The sequence below is a fragment of the Corvus kubaryi genome, unplaced genomic scaffold (assembly GCF_017639235.1).
Source record: "Corvus kubaryi isolate FWS band 111438036 unplaced genomic scaffold, C.kubaryi_AGA036_p1.0 split3-73, whole genome shotgun sequence".
NCBI lineage: Eukaryota > Metazoa > Chordata > Aves > Passeriformes > Corvidae > Corvus > Corvus kubaryi.
The window spans coordinates 33,531,506-33,558,379 of record NW_024582091.1 but is presented as its reverse complement, the minus strand read 5'-3'; the positions used below and the strand labels follow the sequence as shown (position 1 = coordinate 33,558,379).

General features: G+C 39.9%; 1 protein-coding gene across 1 annotated transcript in view; it reads left to right on the top strand.

The window, feature by feature from the left end:
* The window catches only part of SOGA3 (SOGA family member 3), a 44,288-nt gene extending 17,793 nt beyond the window's left edge, over window positions 1-26,495 (top strand). The window contains exons 8-11 of the mRNA XM_042016655.1: window positions 16,170-16,241; window positions 16,850-18,025; window positions 19,327-19,662; window positions 26,418-26,495. Of these exons, the coding sequence (XP_041872589.1) occupies window positions 16,170-16,241; window positions 16,850-18,025; window positions 19,327-19,437 (1,359 nt within the window). The 3' untranslated portion in view covers window positions 19,438-19,662; window positions 26,418-26,495. The remainder of the gene's footprint in view (window positions 1-16,169; window positions 16,242-16,849; window positions 18,026-19,326; window positions 19,663-26,417) is intronic.
* Window positions 26,496-26,874: the final 379 nt, after the last annotated feature.

Below are 26,874 nucleotides of genomic sequence, written 5' to 3'. Positions count from 1 at the left end.
TTTCCTTTTTCCTTTTTCCTTTTTCCTTTTTCCTTTTTCCTTTTTCCTTTTTCCTTTTTCCTTTTTCCTTTTTCCTTTTCCCTTCTTCTTTGTCTTCTTCTTTTTCTCTATCGTCTTCTTCATCTTCTTCTTTGTCTTCTTCTTTATGTCTGATAGTAGTGGTTGTTTTGCTGTCTTCTAGTTTTTAAGTCCCAATCTTGTTCTTCTCTCCCACAATTCCTTCCTTCCTTGCATCCTTCCAACTCTTAAGGAGTGTCCAATCTCCTCTCTGGATTCCAAGAATTTTCTAGTTTATTTTGCTCTTATCCTGCTTCAAATATATTTTCCCCATTTGACGCTACAGCTCCTATCTGCTGTGAAATTTTTACTTTTCCCCTGGTTGCTTCACCCCCTTATGCAAATCTGTCAGCTTCCTTGGTTTGTTCCCTTCCTTGTTTCTAAGCTGTAGCTCTTCATTTTTGCATTGGACTGAGAGCAGTGGAGGATCACTCCCTGTGCTAGGAAACAGCAACTGTATCACTCTGAGCACCTGAAGGAACATTTCTGGTTCTAATGCCTGGCTTCAGCTTTATCCAGACCCTCATGGAACAGCAGTTGCAAGACTAGTTAGGCTTTGCCTCCTGGCCCTGGAGTTGGAACATAATCTGTCAGCTGAAGAAAATGTGCAGATTGATAGCTGGTGGTGGGAGATGGTGAGGTAATTTATAAATACTGAATATTCAGCAATTCAAACTGGTAACCTCCAATAAATAATTACCTGGTAATGTATAGGAATGGGAAATTTCTAAAAGGTTGTGTCATCCTTTTGATGAATTAGGAAAGTATGAGGTATACATTCTATATAAACACAAAAATGTTCTGGAACACAGACACACTGGAACTTCTCAAGAGAACAGTTGCTAGAAAAACTTACTATGAGCAAACAAGAACATTGTCATCTTAAAAAGAGCTGAATAATTTGCTGAAATTTCCCAAAATATCAACAGTGTTGGTAACTTATCCCAGGACAGCTGCTTGGCGTGGAAAATCTGCAATGTTTAAAATGTAATGAGGTTGCAAGAAACTGGAAACGAGACTCATAAAGAGTGGCAGTTTGCAGCATTTCCAACAGGCAAGACAGCTGTGTCCAACAGTAGTATCACATTTTTGGTTGCTTTCAGAACTTTCTCACCTGGTACTTCTCTCGGTCCCTTCTCTCAGGACCTTAAACGTCACCATCTCACTGTCAGTGCTGCCAGGGCTACCGTTGACCATCAAACCTCTGAACAGTGATTCTGTTTGCCAGAGGTCCATCAAAGTAATTGCCACAGCTGACTAATTAATCACCTGTGGCAAAAATTGTCTTCAATCCATTGCAGAAATCATGTGACTGCTAGTTGTCTAAAAAATGCTTCATCTATTTCCCCTTGTGCATCAGATGAGCAGTAGAAGACACTCCAGAGGATGCTGTTCTGATTCTTGTCCATAGCTCACAGCTGGCCCATCACCTGTCACAGGACAGCACCAAACGCAATTGAACTGCTCTTTTGTGTAGGGCACAACCCTTCTTCCTCACCTTTAGAGTTTTCATCAATCCATTGCTGCACTACAGGCGTGTGAGCTATCCTGACGGGTCTCTGTGATTCCAGTGGGGTCATAACTGTGCAGATGTTCATGGATTTCTAGCTTCTCTTTGTTGCCCATGCATATGAATCACTGGAGATGGATACTTGGTTGTTCTGGTTTGAAAGGGAAAGTTTAAGTCCCTCCATGATACTGTCTCCCAAGCACACCATAATTGCACCTCATATTTTCAGTTTTCCTCAGAGTTAGAGCCTCATTTCAAACAGCTGGTAATGGAGGGAGCAAGGTTAAGCAGAGCGAGGTGAGAGGCTGCTGTAGCTGCTCATCCTCACAGGCTCAGTGCAGTAAGTGGAACTCTTTGGACAGTTACAGTAATTTACTTGCTCCTGGCACCAGATGGCAGCAGGGGAGGATTTAATAGGGCTCTTACAAGACCGGTTTCTTCCTATGTTTTTTGGAGTACCCAATGCTAAGTCGATCAGCAGCTCTTTTACCAACACTCCCTTTAAGCAGAGGGTTTCTGTGATCTGGAATTTCAGTTTGTTACCTCACAAAAATTCCATTTGCTCTGACGAAGAGAGCAACAGGATAATTAGAAGACTTTCAAAAAAGAGATGAGAAACAAGTGTCTGCCTGAGTTTGTACAGGAAAAAGAAAAAAAGTCCTCTACCTCCAAGCACAGCTCAGTGATTTCTAAGCACCACATCCCAGCAGATGCATAACCCCCAGTCAGACTTGCTTGTGTTGTATTCTGTTACCCTTGGTATCCTGCCCAAATATTTTGTTCCTTTAAAAACAGTACTCAGCAGGGATGCTATTCATAACCTGTGAGGGTGTGATTCTGACATACTTGCTCAGAGCACACTATGATTTCACAGGGAGTGGGATACACAGAGTTTGCTTTGGTTTGGTTCTTTGAATATGAGAAAAGAATCATAATGGAGAAAGAAATTAATCTCTGTTGCAGAATATGTCATAGTAAATCTCTGAAAATATCACACCATAAACAGGGAAAAGCACTTGAGAAGCAGCTTAAACTTCGTAAAACTGGATTTTAATTATGTATCACCATCAACAATTCACATGAGCCATTTGCTTCAAGAGAGTTACTCAAAATTGAGTATAAACAGCCTGATGGTCAATAATAATATATTCCAAAACATATGTAAAAAATAGGGAATGATTTCAAAAGAATAAAGCTCCATAAATATCTTACTGTGAAGAGATTTTGTGAGTAAAGATACCTGGAAGGGATATTTTTCAGTCATGAAGTTGGTGTGCTGCTTTGTGAATTCCTATTGAATGGTCTGAAAATTCCCAAGGATGTGTAAAAGGAGTGGCTAATTGGGAAGTAATAATGAAAGAGTGGCAGCTGTAGTGAAAAGAGTATATCTGGAAAAGGTTTAAAACAGAAATTAATTTAGCCATCACGAAATAAGTCTTGATCAATTCTTTCAAATCTGTAAACATAATGCTGCTGCTCTGATTTCATGGGGACATGGGAGTTCCTTCCTTGTGTCAGAATCTTCTTTTATTTTTTCATCTCTGTGATAGATAGCAGCAGCTTTAGATTGGAAAGTTCTCTTGTCCAAGGAGTAATTGATAATCCATATAGTCTTCAGGTAAAACTAGAGTCTCTTTGCAGTAAGGTGTATTTTAAAGAAAAAAAAATTAATGACCATCTTAAGAAAAACCTAACTAGAACAGAAGCATAGATAAAACCTGGGCTTCAAAACACCTAGAAACTATGTTTTAGTGAAAGGACATGAGTCCCAGCATTCTGGTCTCAGGCACCTGAAACCCTTCTGCTTTTTTTCCTTGGATCATTCTTTTCAAGGTTATTCTTTGCTACAGAATCGCTTCCAGCAGTCAAAAAAGATATATGTAAAGTAAATCAGGCTAAGGAAGGGCCCACACACTGACGAGCAGTTGCTAGCATGTGCCTTAGATGGTTTTGACCTGGGTCAGCTACCACTGCTTCAGTGCTTGGGCATGATTTGGGGGCTCGCCTGGGTCAGAGCTTGTTACTGATTGACAATTGGATGTGATCCTGCTTGTTTGAAAGGAAGCTGTAGGGAAGTTTAGCTGTATTGTCATCGTAGCTGAAAGGAGACTGAATTGTGAAGTGCCAGTTGGCATCAGGTCCTGAGAACAGTCTCTGACCATTTTATTTACTAGTGTAAAAGCTAGGCAAAGGTTCTCTGACTTGGTATGGAGCCAGATGAGATGACAAACAAGGTGCAGAACAGCAAGTCCAGTCTGTTGCTGCCATGTGATTTCCCACGGCTGGGAATTACTTGGCAAGGAACAATCACCAGCAGTGACAAAGCCAATGCAGCTGGCATGCCCAGTTGTCTGTGGAGGTAATGGACAGGGTGGGAACTGTGGATCAGGTGGTAGATGGTAACTGGTTATCAGAGAAAATGGTTTGTGAGCATGAGCTCACCGTAAGGCAGGCTGTAAAAGATGTATTTCTCTTGCTAGAGACTTTAGGGTATGACTTCCTTGAGATATAAAGGAGCAAGAAAGCATTTTAGATCTCTTTGCTGAAGTAGGCAATCTCACTTTTGACTTCACTAAGGCTGCCAAAACATTATACCACATTAACAAATGGAGGAAAGTCTGGGAAATACAACATTAGAGGGCTCTTTAATGGTCCCCAGTCACAGAAAAAAGTTTTTATTTTTGTACTTCCCAATTTCAGTATTGCTTTACTCAAGTGGACATTCAAATATCTATATATGTAATTTAGACATAGGGGTACCAACCTGACTGCTCTATTGAAAGAAAAAGTTACAAGGTCACTTAAAAGTGTAAAAATGAGCTCCCTGGTTTAGGTGATTCTTAAATAGTTCTATTATGTTACTTTTCGCAGTATCCATAGACGGTATATAATCCACTCTGGTTCTTTTGTTGTTGTTTTGACTAAGGGTTTTGGTTTGGTTTGGTTTTTTGTTTGATTTGGGGTTTTTTTGTTTGGTTTTGTTTTGTTTGTTTGTTTTTAATAATACACTGTGCTTTTCAAATTCCAGCTCACATTTTATTTTTGCTCATTTTGTCATTTTTGGCAGGTCTCTGGAATTTTTTCTTTTTTTTTTTTAAGACTTTATGTATGACTTCTTTAGGCCTAAAAGAAAGAGATTGCATGATAGAGAGGACAAATTCGGTATCTTTCTACTGGTACAAAAACATGAATGGGAAAATAGATGTAGGCCAGGATTCTCTAGATTTAGAGGAAATCCATATGACTTTGCAAAATTGCCTTCTATCACTTGGAAGGCTTTATAGAGGCAGAACAGAGACATTTTCTAAGTGCTGAACAAGAGGTCTAGATACATATTTTTGTATGGAATCAATGTATACCAAATGTCATCATATTACTGGAAGTCCCACCAAGGCTTTGATGAATGATAGTTATACATGCTTTCTGTCCCTTATACCACTGTATTTGGTCCTGCTTAAGTGCACCTGTCCCTTCAAAGAAACACCTGAAATAACAGAGTATTTGCAATGTGCTGATACAGGTCAAAGATGAGCAGGTTATAAATTGAAAGGAAAATTGCCATAGTTCTGTTATTGTTCAGTGTATGTGGTCATTGCTGGTTTCAGGGTTATCTTTCTCATAGTATTAAACTGAGCTTTTCAGAAATCCCACATGAAACAGTTTTCTGTCTTTACATTCTCTGGATGTTCTAGCGAACCTACAGTTTAAAAAACCAGCAGAGAACTCTGTAGCCTGGTAGATTTTTCAGTTATTCTGCACATGGAATTTCCCAATTAGTCCTTCAGGTACCTGTGTTCCTGACAGGAATTTGGCAGAGCCTCACAGCTGTAGGTAGTTTGTCCTAGCTTTAGGAGAGTAAATAGGAAGTAGCACCAGGGAGGTACGTGCTATGCTGCATTTTGCCTGAACTCAGCTGTCAGTGTAAGGAAGGGGAACCTTGTCATGTCAGAGTACAGATGGCTGTTCTGAAACATGTCACGGGCCCTCAGGGAGTAACCTCAGTGTGGTTTCCGGTGTAAAAACAGGTGAAACAAATTGACAAGACCTCAAATGGAACATGGACAGCAGAGATATACACAATAAAGTTATCACAGGAGTTTCCAAATTTACTATTCAATAGTAATTGCTCATTATTTTTTTCAGAATGATGGTTCTGAGACTTTAGGTGGCTGGCATAAATCACCCAGTACTTCCAGAATCAGAAAAGCCGAGTGAAGCAAGCATAGCTTCTGTAGTATGTCGCTCCTAAGGAGAGGTGATACTGTTTGTTAACTAGTATCCTCATGGCACACGGTAGGATACAAAAGATGTAGTATTTTACTCTGGCTTTTTGGTAGGGCTTAGTCCTTCTCCTTCAAAGCCATCTTCCCACGTCCTCCTCCCTGCCCTCGCCCTCACTCAACCCCCCTAAAAATCAACCCAACTTAATGTTTTGTTGCCAGTGCTTTATAATGTCACTTGTGTTTGATTGCAGTGCACTTAAAAATGAAAGATTATGCAGTCCAGATTATCAGCTGGGTTGAAGGTGATGAATCAGATCTAAGGTTCAGCTGGAACACCAATCCACATGTGTATCACCGAAGTCCATGACTGGTGACAGGAGCAACTGTGGTGAGCTAAAGACAGACTCACTGCATGTCACAGAGGACCTGAAGCTTAGGCTGACCTAAAATGGGGTTCCTGGGCCTGTGGGTAGGGTGTCTGGGGAGGCCCCAAATCTATGTTTCTGCGAAATATCTGATAGGATGTAAAGAAGAAGGAATGAAGACTCTTTTCAGTGGCATTCAGTGACAGGACAAGAACTAACTTTTTTGTGAAGGTGCTCAAACACTGAACTCACTGCCATCTCTGGAGAAATTGAAGACTGCACAGGACGTGGCCCTCAGAAGCCTGCTTCCATTGTCTCTGCTCTGAGCAGGGGGAACTGGACTAGGTCTTCAGAGGTTGTGAGAGACCGGACTATTGATGATTAATGACTCAAAACATTTGCCCATTTGTGGAGGCACCAGGGCATTTTGCTGAGGCCGGTTGTGGGGGCCGGTCATAACAGAGGTCTCTTTCAGCCTCAAGTGTTTTGATCTGTTCTTGTTAATAACAAGCAGAATCTATTTTCCCATTATACAGTGGAGCATACAAGGGTTAGAAAAGGTCAATTCTGGATAGGGAGAAAGGAAATGGTTTCCACGTTACTTCTGCTGAACAGGGGAGCTCAGGGCTTGTCCAAGCAGCCTTTTTCTGAGGCAAAACACAGTGAGTGAAGAGGAGATCTGAGGCAGCTACATGCTACCAAGCAGGGCATTTTCCCTGCGGCACTGATATTGCGCAGTGGTTTGTGCCTCTACCTGTGTTCTGTGCCATACTGCTGTACCTGTGTGTGTCTGTGTGCAAAGTACTCAACTCTGCATCAGACACACACCTCACATGCACTACGGGAGCGATGCATGGTGAGCTAAGTGCAACAAGGGAAGTGTTGTACACAGTGCAGTGGTGGGGAGCACTGCCCAACAAATGGCTTCTGTGTGTCATTGTTCAAGGCAGCCAGCTGATTCTACATCAACTGGCAGTGTGCTGGTTGTGCTTTACCTCTGAGCTGCCCTGGAAGAATATGACATTCCAGAGAGCAGAATGATGTGTTTGACCCTCTTCTTTTAGACCCCATCCTCTCTTAGACCCTCTCATTTGCACACATTTTTAGCTATTTGCTGTATTGTATGTCACTTGACAGGGAGAATACCCAGTTATAGGGTGTGCTGGGTTCTGGGATCACCTCAGCAGCTCTTCTGAATCATATGGAATCCATGGTAACCAGGAATAAGAGCATCAGGCTTTTGATGTTTTGGGTTTTTTTTCACTTACTTCAGTGTTCGTAACATCAAGAAATGCAAGCTCCTGGCATTTGGGAAGTTCAGATTTTGATAATGTTCCATAGCTAAGAGTTCCAAGCACTACATTTCTTATTTTGAAGTAAAGGGCAATGGATTGACCTCTTAAATGTGCAGGTGTGCTTTTCTGAAGTGTTTGTTTTTGCTGAGACTTTTTGATATGATTTCCCCTCTTTCCCCCCATTGCTAGTATTAACAGCTGAGTATATCAAGATGTGTAGAATAAAACCTGCAGATATCAACTCTGTTTTGCTTTGCCTGATCCTGGTTGCATGATTGTTTTAATTGGCTTTGGCTAGCTTAGCAATGAATCCAGGTTAGGATAACAGCAAAGCCCTTTGCTTAGGTCACAGATGAGTACTTGCACTTAGAAGGTATTTGCCATGCATCTGTTTCCATCAGTGCTGTCCGTAATGTGAGGATTCTACATCCCTGCAAAGCATGACTGATCATGACATCCAACTGCCCTGATCACCAGCAGTCTTCTGTATTACAGGCTGGTCTCAATTACTTTAAGTTTACAAATGCTAGCAGTTTAAATATTTGATTAAATGATTAATTAGAAGCACCAGTAACAGTCCTCCAGAAAGACTTTTGAACTGGAATATTGCCTTGCTGATACATATGGATACAATCAAAGGTTTCTTTTTCTTGTGGTGTGCTTCTAGAAGTATTGTTGCTCAGCTCCCCAATTTTGGTGAAGTTTCATGTGTTCAAAAATTATGAGGACAGAGCTATCTTATATAATAAACGAGTCTGATCTTCTGAATAATGCAGGTCATAAAATACCCCAGCTATTTTATTCAAACTGGTGCCTACTTTTCAGAAAAGGGTACTGGTCCATGCTAAAAATTGACAGCTTAGAACAGCCTCCCACAGCTCTTCCTAAACTGTCCCAGTAACAGTAAAAATTTGCACCTCCCTTCTCATCTGAAAGTTTGCTGAAAGTTAGTTACCAGGCAAGAAACATACTTTCTTTCTGCCTTGCTAAATTCAAGAGTCCAGCATCGATGCTTTGGTGTTTGTTTTTTTTCCTTTTTTAAAATCTTCATGCTTAGGATTGCTCTCATTTAGCCATGTAAAAATTAAGCATTTAACCTACATAAGGAATTTGACCTCCCTCAAAGGAGAAAGGTAGTCACTACTTGGAACTGAATCTTCCCACTTGCCTGAGGCTGGTTTGATTCTGTGGAGAGGCACATGCTTTCTAGTTATTGCACAGTGAACCTCAGTTTTAATACCTACAGCCTATGTTAATAAACCCTTTAGTCACAAAATTACACCTTGATATTATTTCAGCTGATTATTGTCTATGACCCTGCAGGTTTTTTTCAGAGATGTGGCTTTTCAAGAGATCTTCTCTTTCCTCTAGGCAGTGCTCCTATTGTCGTAGCATGGTTTTTACCCCTTGTTCTTACATCTGTATCTTCATATTTAGTCATATTACAACATATATTATTTGATTGCACAAAGGTTTGTATCAATGACCATCCTTTTCAATACTTGGTGTTTCTCCAACCTTTACCCTATCTGCAGTCTTTATCCAATGTTATTTTATGGGTCTTCTTTCCAGTTAGCAAGAAAAAATGTTAATTAGAGTAGGACCTAGAATTGATTCTTGCATAACCCCATTACGGTTGCTGTGGTATTAATTTGCAGGTGATTTGCTGGTTCAGTGGCATTTATAATAAATGCTGAAGAGTCAAATATTTGTTCATGATAGCTAATTAAAAATACATTCCAGTGATCAAATATTTATAATGAGCTGAAGACTGTTAAGCTTCTTTTCAGAATGAGATTTTCACATTTCTAGCAAAGGGAACATTTAAATAATAATTTTAAGTCAACCTCTAAGTTAAGGTTTTAAGTCAGCCTAAGAACTACAGCCCCTCCCCTTGCTGGGAATAAGCATTTCCCATGAGAACATGAGCAAGTTTCAGTTAGGGGGAAGAGTCATTATTTAGGAGGACAGGACATGGGGCTCAAGTCACTGGTCTCACAAGCTTCTTGAAGTTAGTGAAGCAGCTGGACACTCTGCTCTAGCCAGGGCTGCAATATCCTCCCTCCCCTCATCTTCATCTTTGCACTGTTAAAATACCAGGAAAAGTATTGGATGCAGGCTTAGCTAATGTCAGATCAGACTGGTACCAGAGTGAGAAGAGTAGGTGTGGGGATGTCCAAACTGCTAAAACATCTTCCCTCCATTTCAGCTTCTAGCCTCCATGGTCTATTTTTCTGGGGCACCTTCTTTACTTGAGCTGCTCATCAAAAAGTATCTAAATAGTGGCGGGATCACACTGGTATAACTTCAGAGCACTCCATTGAAACTGCTTCGTTTTCATTAACCAAACTTTCCAAGTACCTTTGAAACTTCCCCATATCTTGTATTACAGAAAATATTTTTCAGCCAGTTTACAAAGAGCAAGCTTTACAGAAGAACTTCCCCAAGTAAACACAGGCAAAAGAAGAGATCAAGAGTAACAGAAGATCCTTTCTTATAGTCAGGGGACACAGTAGTGATTGCTGACATGTGATAGCTGAATTTCTTTCCCCTGTTAACAGAAAATCTTCTGCTCACTGCTCAGGCTTCAAGACCAGATGAGGATTTCAGAATTTTTCCTATCTGAGTTCATCTCCAATTTTTGCATCTTTTCAAATGAACCAAAATATCTGATGTTTTGGTGAGATGTTCCCATAATTGGAAGTTGTCAGAAGTGCACAGTCTCAGAGGGTGAGCTTCAAAGCTCCTTTCTCTGCTGTGTCTCTACAGATGCATGTGGATGTGCCTGTGTTTGATGCTGTCCCACCCTGTGAATCCAGGTGAGGGACTCTAAGTGTTGTCTGTGCATCTAATGCAACTCTTTAGTATCAAATGAGCATGAACACAAATAGACACGTGTGATCAGCCCACAGCTTTGCAGAACTGGCTTCTCTATACATTTCCAATGAGCAGTGTAGAGGTGTGCACTATGTGCAGAATCATTCTTACCTTCCTTCTCATTACTTTTCATTTTGACACAAACCTTTTTTGTTGGGATATTGTAACTACACTTTGGTTAATATATGTGCATTTGTGTAACCAAGGCAATGAACCTAATCTGGTTGTTGGCACTTTCCCGTTCTCGTGAAAATCTATTTGGAATGTCTTCTGAGATATCCTTCTAATAAGACTGAAAAACTCTACATGTGGTACTAGGTGTGAGAAAAAGTGCTTTACATTTGATGAAATCTCATATGTATTTAATTCATAATTGCCGTATGCATGTCCGTGCCTGTGATTATTGCTACTGTTATGTGGTAGTGGTTTTAGCTATGTTGACGTGCTGTCTGTCATGCTGTCAGTCCCAGATAAAGGTTGGAGCAGTACATTGTACTAGGCATTGTGCAAACCTTGACAGAAAGACTGAATCTCTTCTCTCAGAACAGACAAGTAGCTGAGCTGGCAAATAAACACCAACTTAGAAAGCCCTAGGAGAAGTTTAACTATCATCACTATGCAGTAAAATACCTTATTCCTGCACTTGCACTTCAAAATATTCATGGTCTTCTGAGATTTTCTTTTGCATTTCAGGAGTAGGGAGCCAAGTGTGACTGTGATTTCTGCTTCTATAACAAAGCCTAGTTGGATAGCATTAGGGAACTAAACGTGTCTAGGTCTTCCATGTTTTGAAAGGTTCAAATGGTAGAAGACATCTTCCTCATTGGGGAAATTGCTTTCACTATTTCATGGTATCCTGGTGGATGAAGGAGTGTGTAATCACAGAAAGCAAGCTTTCAGTTTGGCCAGCTATTTGACCAGGACATAATGAGAGCTTTGGAAAGGCAGCTTTCATCTTCTGTCACTGTTTTGAATAAAGAAAAGAAGGAAGGAAATGTAGTAGAAGCATAAATATGCTGTTTCATTTATGCACTGCAAAGAATGCTTTTGCCTAGTTACACCATGGAGTTACTATAATATGCTCTAGCAATGTGATTTTGATTCAAATTGCAAAAGGTTGTAAAGTGCAAATGTTGCATATATTTTTCCCTTCTTTTATATTCTTTTTCCTCATTTAATTGGCAAATGAATAATTGCAAAAGATCTGAAAGTGATAACTGAAATAACTCCTAAATAAATGCAAATGAAATAATACAAATATTGGAGGGCAGCTCCTCTTTTCTATTCTACAATATGAAGTCATTAAACTACATGAGAACAATTTTTCTCTCTCTAGTGGAGTAGTAAAGATTGTTTTCATTTTGTATTGCTCCTCAGCAGTGTTTTGAAATATACCAGTTTTAATAGAAAGAGAGTATTGGTACAGCTAATAGGGACATGCTTAGTGTTTGCTTTGTGTACAGGTAGGTTCCGATTTTTGCATCTCAGTTATCCTCTGATTTTTTATTCCTGACTTAATTTTGCAAGCAAGTAGAATACAGAAATACTCAAGACTCCTCCTGCTCTTGAGTGGTGGTGGAAGGAGTAAAGTATTGTACCATTCTATGTATGTGTGCCAATGAGAGACAAAGCCACAGTCTTGAGCTACTTGCTGGCAAATTGCGCTTATAAGAGTTGCAGAATAAGGAAAATATTTTTTAAAAACTGATTTTTTTTTTGTGGGAGAATATACATTTTCAATTTGCCAACATGGATAGTGTCAATTTAGTTTTTACTACATTAGACCCAGCGGCAAGAAACTAAAAAAACTGTCTTGTGTCTGAATTGATCCAGCTCCATGGTTTACCCAGCCATATTGATTAAAGGGAAAATGCAGAGAGAAGCTTATGGCAAATTTTCATTTGCCTGCTTATAGTCCCTCTGTGCCACACAGAGTCAAGTTTTTGCAGCCCAAAAATTGTTCAATATTCATTGACTTTTCGAGACTGTAAAGACGGTGTTAGGTTTACTCTGATTTTTGAAAGCTCTGCAGATGTGTCACAGCAGTTGGGAGTCAGCTAACTATAGCCAATTACAGCACAATTTTGTGCAGATGAGAAGGTTCCTGGTAGCTGTGGAGCTTCAAGGAGCTGCACACCCTTTGCCCTGTTCTGTGAGGAGGCATAAAGGCTGTTACAGGGCCTCTGTGCATGCATAAATCCCTTGATATGTCAGGAATTCCTCCCATGGCTGCCTACAGTGATGTTTAGGTAACACTCCCAGATCAGACTTGCAATAATCAAACCTAAGAATCTTGAAAAATCTTGGTAGGTTTTGCTTAAGGATTCTTTATTAATTGCTGAGATATTTATTGTAGCTTAGAATAAGGCAGGAAGAACTTGAGTTCATTTTATAGCTTTCCTCCTCAGTGGAGTGTGATGCAATTATCTCTCTATTGTGTTATTCTCAGACTAGATTTCAGGTCTCTTTCCACCTGAGAAGCACTGAGCATGACAGGTGATGTCAGGAGTGCACATTTGGCTTGCAATTTAGGGCTGGCAAGAGAATGATTATGCCATCTTGAGAAGTGCTTAGCATCTCCAGCAAGACATTGGATAAACTCCAGTGAAGGTCACTGGAGAACTGATGGTGCTGAGCACCACAACAGAATTGCCCTTTGCATGTGATCTGGTTTGCATCTAATACAAACATTATTTGCAGGCTTATCTAGGCTGTGGACACTTCTGAATAGGATTTTTTAAATTATATGGAAAAAAAATTATCTGAGCCCACAAACTGTCCTTCACAACAAACTCTCAAAACCAATTCTAGCATATGAGGGGAAGATTTTTTGCTGCAGTTGAGAAAACAGCAGAGATGGCTTTTAGTGACAAGCAATGTGCTGACAATTTTAGTAGTGTCCAGTCTCAGGGTTAGAATGAAGATTTGCATGCGAGAATTTGAGTTGCTATTTTTTGTTTCTGCCATATGTTAGTTTGAACATTTTTTTCCTTTTTCCATTTTGCTGTGATGAATTTCGTCACTTATTTCATTAGCAGCAATAAATTTTTTCATGTTGAAAATTGAACTGGAAGAGTGCAGTGGTACAAGGCTTGAGAGAAAGGATAAAAAGCGTAGCCACTGTAAATTGTGAAATGCACACCTGGAAGAAATGCTCAAAAATTAAGTATTTATAGCAAAAATTTAATATTTATAGCAGAATATACTTCTTGATATGTGTCATTCTTTGGTGATATTGCCTCAGCATCCTGACATGATGTTGTGGGACACTGTGACTGTGAAGATACTGTCTGTCAGCTGAGAGGTGTGAGGTCTTAACCTCTAGTGATCAGAAATTGTCTCATGGTGTTTTTCATATGAAAAGAGATCATACGAATTCCAGCTGGGCCTAATCTACTTACCCAAATCATCCTGCTAATTGAATTGTGCGTGTTCTTCATTGCTTTCTGCTATAAATTTTTTGCTAAATGCTGAGATTTTGTTGGTGAATAATACAAGCTCTGGAGGGTTGGTTGTAATTCAAGTAGAGTAGAATAGAAAGTAGTGCCTAATCATTACATAGCCACAACTACTGTTGTAATTAGAATGTTGCTATCCTGACTACTAAAAGGAACACCCAAAAAAAATCGAGTAAGAAAGGAGAAAAACAGGGTTTTTTGTTTCACATCAAACGTAGAAAAGTACTTTTTCTTATATCTCTTATCTTCTGAAAAGTACAAGAGGTTTCAGCTCAGCATTCCAGAACTTCATTATTTCTGGAGGATGCTGAGCTCAGCAGGGTGAACAAAAGGCATTTAGGTGATAAGAAGAAATATAGTTTAACTATAGCTATTATTAAATAAATAAGTTTATTTATTTATTTAATATTATTATTATCAGTGGGTGATATTTGCATGAATATGGGGCAAGGAAAAGTTTGTAGTGCAAACTGATTTGAAAAGAGTTTTTTCAAAATGGTGATGCATAGTGGTATAATTAATGGTAATACAGAGGAGGAACCTACTCCTTTGAAAGTTTAAGGCTTTATAAACTTGCCAATTCTAAAAGAAAAACAAACAAACAACCCTTCCAAAAATAAATGTACCATTTCTACAACAGGGTAACTGGTGGGTGACTCTGGAAAAGAACCATTTTGTTTGTAGACTGGATCCCAAAGTTTTTGGGTTTATACTTAAAGGGAAAACTGAGTTAATTATTTTCATGTCTTTTCTGGATTCCATTAGAAGCCTGTGTTTTACAGCTATCCAGCTATGATCTTTGATTTGTTTTATTGTTTGGTGTACTGAGAGCATTCAATATATCTGAAAGAAACATAAAAATTTGAATTCTGATTCTTGATGTACACTTCATTGAATTTTAGTTCTGATTCTGAATCTGACATAATATTTTTTAATTCTTGCTTAATTCAGTGGTAAATTTAAGCAGAAAACCTCATGAAAAGTCATCTCTTGTGGTTGCTCACATTTACATGTGAGTGTTTCTATGGCATTAACTTTTTCTTTTAAATGAGCAGTCCATGAGTGTAGGAATTTTTAATGGAGTTGATCTGCAGGAGAAAGAGAATTATTCATACCAGCAGGAGAATGGTGCACAGGATTGTTATGTACAGCATACCCACCCTCTGTACTCTGTTTCTTGAGGATTATGAGCTTATTTTAGTTCCCAGTCTGTGGAACTGGATGGCTTTGAGATAGAGCTGGATTCTCCCCCAGCTGGTGCAGGGAAATGTGTGTTTCTCGAAGGATCTTTCTACTAGAGCACAGTGTCAGAGGGAGATGGTGTTGGTTATATCACTGTCCTGCCTTGGGGCCTACAGTTTACCTGGGGAACATAAAAACTGGGAACAGTTGCAAGTGGGCTGTTATGTATTAACATATTCTCTCATTCACTTACTTCTCTCTGGCTGTTTTCTTGATGATCAGTATTGAGTGTTGCCAGTGGGATGGCGGCGGTTGTTTTCCACTGCTGCTGCTTTTCCACTAACGAAGTTTCTGCAGTCAGCAGCTACAAGATCTTTGCTGGATACACTAGCAGGCTTCATTCCCAGTGCATCCTGCTCTGAAAGCAGGAGTTTCTTTCCTACTCTTGGGCGACAGAGCAGATGAGAGGACACCAAAGAATCCCGCTCATATGGCGGTGCAGACCTGTGTTTGTGTTTTGTGTGTTTCTGTTCTTGAGCTGATATGATTTGTTTCTCACTAGAACTTTGTAGTCCAAGCAGTTTTAAATGGCATTTACTAGAATTATGTTCTGAAAACAGAACAAACCTAGGGACTATGTGTGTTTGTCTACAGTGTACTCTTAGGGAGGTGTGACCGCAGTACACTGCAAGCTTGAAGCCTGAAGGTGGGACACAGAGAAAGGTGTGCTTGTACATGTACACTGGACTCAGCTGACAGATCTCAGTGGCACTGTTTTGTGTAGCTGTCCTATCACAAAGTCTAAGACTAAGGCTTTTCTAAAGTGCCTTGGCCCCACCAGGGTTAATAACAAATGGGCAAGCTGGATTTCACTGCTTGTCTCAGTTTTCCTATCTGTAAATTACCACTTAGGATACCTGCTTTCCTACCGCTCTCATCATGTGTTAAACATTCATAATGCACTAGCCTTAAAATGTGTTGAGTAAAAAAGGTAACAGACTGATTAAACTAAAACCTTGTTTGTGTGCCACTGCCGTTTTATTTTTGGGCGATGGCATCTTCCCTCTGTATTTGGTTTCTCAAAAATTCCTTTATAGTTGCATTTGATTTGCTATATTTTAAAATTAATGATATATAAATTATGTATCTCTTTAGTATACATTTAGAAAAATTCAGTGCATGTCCTGTTGTTGTAATTGCAGCAATCACTGAAGAGGAGAGGAAGCAAAGACCTACCAAAATCAGAAAAAAAGTCACAGCAGACACCAACAGAGGTATGTTGCAGTAACTGTAGCTTCGATTCTTATGTGGAGACTTCAGGGAACTATGGAAATGGGGTACATGGTTTACATATTTGCACTTGGCTTGCTTTTTGCTTTACCCTTTGTTTTCCTGTATGCTGTGAAATGGAAGAGCTCTTACCCCAGATCTGCAGTCAGACACCACTAATCTCAAGGACCACCTAAACACACTTGGTGCTGCAACAGAACACAGCAGCTTTCATCTACTCTGTCTTTTAGGCAAAGTAAATGGCAGCACCAGTGAAACAAGATTTATAGGCTCTATGTGTGCTGACTTCAGGATTTTTGAACACTGTAAAGTCTGATAATGCTGCAAGCGTAGAAAATATAAGGGTTTTCACAAGTCCCCCCTTGTACCTGACTCCCCCAGGTATTTCTGGGGACTGTGCAAATTTTAGTCACAAGTAAAATAGTATTTTCCCCTCTTTTTAATTTATTGATCAGTGAAAAAGTATTGCAGGAAAATATCTTAGTATCTAAAGCCATGTACCTGTGGTTGTTAATCTTGTAAGTTAAGGCAATCCACTGGAGGTCTCCTGTTTGACTTTAAGTTTCTTCCAATGCTGCTTTTTTTTCCTAAGGATGACAATGAAGACCTGAAATGCCAGCTACAGTTTGTCAAAGAAGAAGCAGCCTTGATGAGGAAAAAAATGGCTAAAATTGATAAAGAGAAAGACAGATTTGAACATGAGCTGCAGAAATACAGATCATTTTATGGGGATTTGGACAGTCCCTTGCCAAAAGGTGAAGCGGGTGGGCCGCCTACCACAAGAGAAGCTGAACTCAAGCTTCGATTAAGGCTTGTGGAGGAGGAAGCTAACATTCTAGGGAGGAAAATAGTGGAACTAGAAGTAGAAAATAGAGGACTGAAAGCAGAGCTTGATGATTTAAGAGGAGATGATTTCTCAGGGACCACTAACCCACTCCTGGGAGAGCAGAGTGAATCCCTGTCAGAATTACGACAGCATTTGCAGCTAGTAGAAGATGAAACAGAATTGCTGAGGAGAAATGTAGCTGATTTAGAAGAACAAAACAAGCGCATAACAGCTGAGCTCAACAAATACAAGTACAAGTCTGGGGCTCATGAGAGCTCTAGGCACCATGACAATGCCAAGACAGAAGCGTTACAGGAGGAGCTAAAAGCTGCACGAATGCAGATCAATGAGCTGAGTGGCAAAGTCATGCAGCTCCAGTATGAGAACAGAGTCTTGATGTCCAACATGCAGCGCTACGACTTGGCCTCTCATCTTGGTATCCGTGGCAGCCCTAGGGACAGTGATGCAGAAAGCGATGCAGGAAAAAAGGAGAGCGACGACGATTCCCGCCCCCCTCACCGCAAAAGGGAAGGTCCCATTGGTGGGGAAAGTGACTCCGAAGAGGTGCGCAACATTCGGTGCCTGACGCCCACAAGGTCTTTTTATCCAACGCCATCGGGGTGGCAGAAAAGCTTCACTGACAGGCAGCAGATGAAGGACATTCGCTCTGAAGCGGAGCGGCTGGGCAAGACAATAGATCGCTTAATTTCTGACACGAGCACCATCATCACAGAGGCGAGGATTTATGTAGCTAATGGGGACCTCTTTGGACTGATGGACGAGGAAGACGATGGCAGCAGAATACGCGAGCACGAGCTTCTGTACCGGATCAATGCGCAGATGAAGGCCTTCAGGAAAGAGCTCCAGGCTTTCATCGACAGACTCGAAGTTCCAAAGTCTTCGGACGATCGAAGTGCAGATGAACCTTTGTCAGTGAGTCAGGTAGACTTTTACTTATTACGGCCTACAGGTAAAAAGGCTCTGCCAAGCAAATTAAACCTCAAATTCGATATATGGCACAAAAAGAAAATTCTTTATTCTAGGCAGTGCACAAAAGTCACTGTTTCTTACCTTATTTAAAATCCTCATTTGGCCATATGAAAACATATTCTACCAATAGGGTTGTTTGTGAACAGTGAATAAGTCTGGTGTCCTGGAAATTAAAATTATGCTCTAGGAGGTAGAACACTCCTTTCTGGCTTTGCAATTGCATTTGACAGAGTTGGGCCTTCATTGCCACAAAAGGCAGTGCAAACAGTATTTCTGGCACATATGAATATGATTCATAAATGGACATGATTGTTTTCTTAGTGGTTGGGTTCCTATTAAATGAATAAAAGGAAAATTCTATTAATTTTAAACAGGAGGAAATATTAAATTTCAAAAATCGTGGAGAATGTGGCAAACCACATAAAAAGAAACCATGCAAATCTACTTTATGGAGTCCCAGAGCCACACAGTAATGTGAATATTGTAATTGCTATAACAGATAGCATCTTGTTGAAGGCCTGTTAGTCACTGCTTGCATGCAGCAGTAACAAGCATCTTTGTTGTGGTTTGTTTCCGTGCAGAATTATTTCAGAGAGGTTTTGGGGAGCAAACTCCTTGCTGACTCAAGATCTTTTGCCATGAAAAATGAAAATTACCTACCCTTATCTTATCATGCAATCCTATAGTTGGCGTATCTTGTTATTGCTAATGAAGTTATCCAATGTTTTGTAAGTCTCTTGCTGTGTTAATTTACTGTGTGCTATCTTGCTAGTTTACAGTCGAAGTAGTTGCCAGGTGAAGCTGAAAGCTATTCTTATTCCTATGCTGACTAATTAGTCTTTTGTTTCCTTGTATCAGAAAGTCACAGACGCAGTGAGTTTAAAGCTAATCAATTACTATACATGTATTGCATGAAATCAAACAGAGACGGCATTTAGCATGCACACTTTCTGATCTAGCAGTAGTTCTGAGCTTGTAGAGCTCCCATTAGCTTAAAGGCAGAGTACTGCATGGACTTACACAAATGTAAAACAAACTAATTAGTATTTTCTCTAAACAAATAACAACAAATGAACATTTAACAATTGGACTTTTCAGGGCTTGACCATGCAGAACTCCTACTGAAGTAAATGGGAGATGGGCACTTGGTCCCTCCACAAGCATAGTCTGATTCACTATTTATTTTGTTGAAACTTTGGACTTGCTATTCCATTAATTGACTGTTCTCTTTGTCTTTGTATTTACTTTCCCAGATGTTCCAGCCTATCATTTTACTTATTCTCATCCTTGTATTATTTTCATCCCTTTCATACACAACAATATTTAAACTTGTCTTCCTTTTTACACTGTTTTTTGTATTGTAAGTCATTCATCATTTACTGTTCATTGTAGTGTTATTTTCAGTTTGTTTATTTTGTCCACCCTCCAAGATAAGAAGTGCAAGAGACATAGTTTCTGTAATAGCCACTGCTATAAAAACACTGAAGACTACTTGTTTGCTGAAACCAAAGCCAAACCAAAAAACCTGCAAAAAACATACCAAAAAGTCAGCCAGTTGAATAGGAAACCTGCTCACCATGGTATTCCAGGTAAGCAAACAGAAAATGGAATTTTTCACTTTGTCTGGTTTTATAATTTTTGACTAAAAATTTCCTGAGGACTGGAACCAATTTAATATGCATTAATTTGCACCAAATCAGAAACAAAACAGAAATATGCAGAGTGGGTGTGAGGACTCTGTTACTTTCCTCTTCCCACTCCTAGAAAAAGAATTTGTATTCCAGCCATATATGAATAGTAAAGCCACGTTCTGTGTGTATTCTGCAGTTTGGTGTCAGAGCTTGTACATATATTTTGCGTAATTGTGATGTTAATGTTTTTCAGCACTGTATTATGTGGATTAGGCACCACAAAGGGGGCAAAATCAAACTGGTTGGTATATAGAGCACTATATCTGGAACTGTGGCTAGGAGCTGGAGCCTCTGAGAATGAGATGCCTGAGGAGAAGCTACCAGAGTAGTTGAGGAGTCTGCTGAGAGATATAGGCTGGCTGCATTCTCTGTGCTCTAGAAAAGTGGCCATGCTACAGTCTGACTTGAACTGATGGGAGTGGTGTAAGTCACCTTGGCTGACATGGAGTTTGTCAGGTGACATTTCCCAGCCACCATGGCTCTCCATTCTCTCCCCAGGTTTCAGCACGAGTTTTGAACGGACACGGTAACTCTTGGTTTGCTGAGTGACCCCTGTCTAACCATGCCATCACTAGCCAGTGACCACAGTGAGGGAAGCTTGTGTACATAGGTGTGCACCCATAGTCACTGTATGTTTCTTTCTTGCCTATGAGAGGCAGAAGTAAGAGTACAGTAGACTCATTTCTTTCTTTCACACTGACATAGGCAGTTCCTACAAGCAGTAGATCTCCCACTATGAAAATCTCATCTGAAACGCCCGATGGAGCTCACTTTTCTCTTTTATTCAACCCGTGTTGAAACCACTGAGTCCCACAAATATGAATTCTCCAAAGGTGAACAAGTATGTGTACTAATGACACTTTTTTTCTGCAGTTGCCATGTTGAATAATAAGAGTGGTAATAAATAAAGCAGCTGTTTCTCTAGCTGGCAGTAAGGATTCCTTTTGGTTTATCATGCTAGCTCTCTGTTCACTTAATTCATTCCCCAGTGTGAACAGTTCATTTCCATGCCTGTGTTGTGCTCTGCTATCTGCAATAGTTGAGACACCATTTTGAGGGAAAATCCTCAGAGAGCAGCAAGAGATGGGGCAACAAGATTTTTTTAATGAGAATGAAAAAATAGTAAAAATATTCATTATTTTAAAATGCTGTATTTTTCTCATTTGTCTAGCTTTCCCTGAACATACTCTGCAAGTGCAGTAACCTTGATCAGCTAAATCACCCAACTCCTTGATTTAATCCAAATACTTATTCCTACCAGGGGATGTTGTCATCATTATCTATTTTATAGTTACTGAGATGTCTAAAGGAAATTATAACCAATATATGTGAGATTAATAGATAGCTTTGACTGGTTTCTCAGTTAAGGATAAAGTCAGGCCCAAAGTAACTCTGAAGCATTTCTAAGATGCTTTAATTTATGCAGTTACCTAAAAGCTAAGTTCCACAAATTAGAAACTATTATGGCAAGATATGATCAAGCCATAATTCACAGTGAATTTCCATAACTGGAAAAGGCCTTTTGTTTTTCAGCAACTGCTGGAAATACCGGGGTTTTTTCCCCTGTGGATTTGCAATTTGGACATTAAAAATACAATAATTTGAGGCTTAAACTTGTCATACCAGATCTTAGCACAAGACTAACTTCAGTTTCTTTCTGCTTTAGTATCTCCTGTGGAGGAAAAAACAAGCATTTGGATTTTCTTAAATGTTACTGACTCAGTTCCCGTAAGAGAGAAAAAGTCATACTTAAATCTAAGATCTAAAGTTCTGGGCTTCTAGATTTTAACCCACACTTGTTTATACCTTTCTTGGTATTGTGTGTAATAAAAATGAGTACAGAGAGTGTATTTACAGAGAGTGTATCAGTAACAGTAATACTCTAAAGTAGTAATACACTGAATTCATACATTGAATAAATCTTGGAAAGTAGTTGGGAAAGATTTGTTTCTTTCTCAGAAATCAGAAAAGGTAAGAATGAACTACTGAGATGAGAGGTGGAGATAATCTCTGCACAGCACTGGCAATTACAACCCCATTGATTTCTCACAGTGTTTTTTCTTGCACAAAAGCTGGAGCTTTCCATCAAGCATCAACAAAGCAAAATCAAAGCTGAGACGTTTTGGGACATTTAGGAAGCTATTGCACAGGCTGCAATCTGAAATTAAAGCACACCAAAACGTACAAAGTCATTTTAGAAGCTCCCCACAATCTTTGAATCTCTCATGGGCAAGGAGAATGGTGAGGAGCCCCACAAACAGAGAAATCTCCGTGAGAAATGAGAAGTATTTTTCTCGTCCTTTTGCATTCAGCTTGAAGAGAGTGATTGGAGTTGCTGATGTGTTTCACCCCAGATATTGCGCAAGTTGAAAAGATGCTGAGAAAGCTAATAGAGTGAGTATGGACATTTATCCATAGCCAGAAGATAAGATCTAGCCAAAGAAATAAGTGTTCTATGTCTTGCTAAATTGAAATGACTTGGTGTTATGAAATGCAGTAATTATACTTGCCAAGAAAGGCAGCAGATTCTCCCCACTCGGTTACTGGCCTGGTGGGCAAAGACCCTCTCACAGGTGAGTGGGCAAATGCAGTTGAATATATCAGCATCCTCTAGCAGGACTGCATTGGAGTCAGGCAGGGCACAGGCAGACAGAACACTGCTGATTCACTGATTCTGCCTGCTGCATGGCTTGGGGTTCTGAAGAGAAATAGGTGAGAGGAATATAGATTTTGCTTGCCTTTGGCAAGGAGCTGGATATGCCAGGTTGCCTATCAGTTCAAATCTCACTTAGCAGGTTCACAGTTCCCATTTTGGAATATTCTGGTGAAATATTAATGTTCCAGGGAAAAAAAAAATCATTGACTTTGAAACATGAGATTGCCTTAATTTAGCACTTCCCTGAAGTGTTAAATTTTGTTTCCTGTGTTCCCAGGGGACTTATTCCGTATTCTTTCAAAAGGAAAAGATCTTGCTTCAGTAGATCTAACTATAATATCTTTATACTTGTGGAAATTGGCACTATCTCCAATGAATTTTTATGTAATTTAGGGAATAGGTGCAATTTTTTTCTTTTAATACAACCAGAAAAATTCAATTAAATTTGTTTCCTATTTAGAGCTGGCTCCGAGTGCCCTGAAAAAATCCCTTTACAAATATTTTCTTTTACTGCTACTGAAAAATTCCCATTATGTTAAAATGACCATTTTCTCCAGGCTCAGAGATATTTCTTTCAACTAAAAATATCCATGCCTGAAGCTCCAGTTTAGAGATAGAATAAGTGTCTGCTGACACATGTCACCAGTGCTTCAGAATCAAAACTAGAAGAGAGCAGGTGCTATGGTGCAGAAATATGCCTGGCAGTTGGAAAATAGAAAATTGCCAAAAACATGGCTGTCTAGATATGTGTTATAAAAAGAGATGAACTGCACATGAACTTCGGGAGTTGTTTATGAAAACAAGCAGAGCTTCAGGGTATTACATGCCCTTCTCCTTAATCACCCCAGAATCTGATAGGTGAGTAGGAGACTTCTAAAGGCATCAGTATCAGGGACGTAGTTCCCATTGGCTTACATTTCTGTCTCTGATTTAATGCCAGGGGAAGTGATATTCAAACCCAACTTTTGCCATTACACATGCAGTTGCCTATGGGGAAAATTACGGTGGCTCTATTTAAAGTAAACATCTGAAGTATCTGCCACCGATTTCCAATGTAACCTTGAAGCAGCGACATGACATAACAATTTGTTGGCTCTGTTTCTCCACTGAGTTATAGCTTATTGCAGAAGCACACAACAGTAAGACGAGACAGAGTTTGTATTCCCTTCTTCCCTTTCCCTGTTGTATATATCCACTCCCAAGGTGTGTATACCAGGATTATCAAGGTGTACATCATTCAGGAATCTAATGTTGAGGTTGGGTTGACTGAAGTGGCAACAGTGCTCTTCTTCCTTCTTGTCACTAGCTTTTGTGGCCACAGCAAAATGGGGGTGCCATAACCAAGCTGGTGCAGCAGACCTGAAGATGTCCTGAAGTGGTCCTGAGTACATTTTATTAGCCACTGCCCTGAGTATATGATCAGATTATGATCAGCCCATGCTGAAACTCATGCTGCATTGTCTCCAGTCTTGCATAATGAAGAGAAATTTAGCAGAGGTCTTGTTTAAAATGCCCTTTCACCTTTTTTTGATAAAGCAGAGCTGGCACCACATATGGACAAATTTTGCTTTTCCTGTGGAAGGAATATGTTGGATGTAATAAGCCTGCAGTAGTCTTCCTGCTTATTTTACCTGTGCCAGAGGCCAGAAAGCCACATTTTCTGCTTCATCTGCTGATGCTGGAGGACAGACAGTAGGGACAGTCTCTGTTGAATAATTTCTTATCCTCAAAAGCAGAAGTCTCTACTGCTACCCTTAAGGGTATATAGGACAATAATCCCATGTTTTTACAACTCACTTCATGTTTTCTTTGTCTCACCTTTTCCATATTAGGATGAATTTAACATGTCACTTTGACCTATGAGGTGGGTCCAGTGCTTGTCTCCTAATGAGCCCCTCAGTCTCACACATTTCTAATTCCTCACACTGACAGAAATGTACACTTTTGCCTGACTGAGAACTTAAGCCTGGGATTTAGTCCATTGTTTTATTTATTTTTACTGATTTTACTTCAAAGAGCCCATGTAGCAAGATGAGGGGCATGGAGTTAGCAATATTAAAGACACAAGAATAATAGCCTATGTTGATGCATAAGAGTAAAAAAACATGTCTTAAGAATCTGCCTTCATGTGCAGTAGTGCAGCTGTGCTGGCTTCAGGGAGGAGGCAGTGCTGTGATGGCTGGCCCCCAGCTGTGGGCTCAGTTCTGCTCCCAGGCACTCCAGCTTCACTCCCAGCCATGTCAGCTGGCACTTGAGACCTAACCTCACAAAAGAAAGTCATACTGTCTCTTTAGATTTAAATCCTCAGACTTTAGAGTCTGGGTATTTTCTTCAGGAACATTCAGTCGTGTACTTGGGGCTTATTTGTTCAATTTTTTGATAATCTTTACAATTTTCACAAATAGCCCCATTATTTAGGTTACATGGGAGCAGAATAGCACCCAATTAATGTATTCGCTGAGACTTACAGCTAGACCATATAAGGAGAAAAAATGTGTTTTTCCTGAAACCTGGTTTGGTATTTACTATAAAATGCGCCCAGAGTTAAAATCTTTATACTGTGCGTGGATTTATAATGGATTTTACCAGATAAAAACTTACACTTCCAAAGAGGAGAGTGCTGACTAAGCAAAGGATGTGTGAATCTTCATACTGTGCCCTTTGTCTCACTGATCCTCTTGTCATCAGCTGCACTGTCCACAAAAATATATTCCTGCTTAGGGCATTCCAAGACATCTGTCTGACAGCAGGATTTGGTCAGTTTTATGCTGCCCATATCAAGTATTTTGTGGCCCTCCTCCAGGCTCATGTGGGGCAAAATATTCCCTGAGAGATGCATTTGCTGCCAGTCTCAGTAGCTGTCTGCAGACACACCCAAGCACCAGTACCCAGCGGGGCAGTGTGTGTGAAGCTCCTCCCCGGGGTCTCTCTCCGGGGGCCAAATGAGAGCAGTTTAACCCAGGTAACAGGAGAGTTACCATGGTGGGCAGGGACCTGAGGAGCGAGCTGGGCTCCTCCTCCCGGCGGCTCAGCAGGGGGAGCAGCTAAATTTTGCTGCTCTGGCTTCAGGTTCTCCTGTGGACTTTCACTTGCTGGATTGCTTTAGTCACACTCCCTTCCCTTGTCCCATGCCAACACTTGCTATGGACACTCCCAGGGATTTATATCCAGCCCAAGGTGTTTCTGGACCTTCTTCACCAGCCTTGTGCCAAAGATGAGTTTCCCTGCTCAAGGGAGATTCTTCATTCAGTTTCAAGTGCTTTGCTTTGCTGAGACACAAAGTGTCTTAGCAGACTGTAGAATCTGATCCAGAAATATTATAAAGTATCAGGAATATTTGGGTATATCCCAAAGAAACCGTTACTACCATTCCCAGAATGCAAGACAGTAGGATTACACAGTACTCAATAATTCTGCATTTCATAAGTGAGAGCATATTTAGACTACAAAAAAAGATTTTAGGGAGGAGTGCTTTGCTTTTAGCTCTTTAAGATAGCCGTTAACCAACAAAACCACTGCTTTAAACAAAACTCCCTTTACAAAGCAGTTAAGGAGGATCAAGTTGCAAAGCTCAAAATGATTGTACTAAAAAATGTAACCCTGAAAACTGGGTCTGGAAGACAGCAAAAAATCTTCCTGGACATGGACAACAGTAAAAAAAACCTAAAATTGCCTATTGTCATAGCTTTAATATTAACACTAGCTGCTTTGGCAAGCTTTAAAGACTGAACTGCACTATAAAACCTAAAAATGTCCTGGAGTTGGAGTTGTTTACACAAAATATGAGGAGATATAAAGTTACAAAGCTGGGGGTTGGAAGAGATGGCTTTAAAACCATCCTCCGTGCACTGACGTCACATGGAAGCCAGCTGCGGGGATGATGCTGAACGGAACTGTTTTCCAGTTTGCAAAAGTTGAGGAGTTATTCAAAGAGAGTTGCAAATGCTGCCCCAGTTGAAAGGTTGTGTCTTGCTTAGCTCTCTTGTTTCTTTTAAAGATCAAGATTCACAGAACAGGATCCCTGCTAGCTGTGTGTTTCATTGCTTTTGCTGCTGCCTAGAAATGGACTGAAAAACTCCGAAAGGATTTCTTATTCCATGAAAGGTATGGTTGCAGTTTATTTTAAGTCAGTGTTTTTGAACAGTTAAGATTAAAAAAGAAGGCAAATTTCTGATGTGGGAAACAGTTATTTAGACATCCCTCCAATGTTATTTATATGCAATGTCAAGTTCATATATGTTCTTTATTCTTAAAGTTCAGTTAGTTTTTTTCAGTGCAGGCAGAGATATATTAACAGAACAGGGATGACAGATAGCATTGTGTGCACTTGAGTCCTCTCTTCTCTCTCCTTTCTTTTTCTTTCTTTCTTTCTCTCTTTCTTTCTTTTCTTTTCTCTTTTCTTTTCTTTTTTCTTTTCTTTTCTTTTCTTTTCTTTTCTTTTCTTTTCTTTTCTT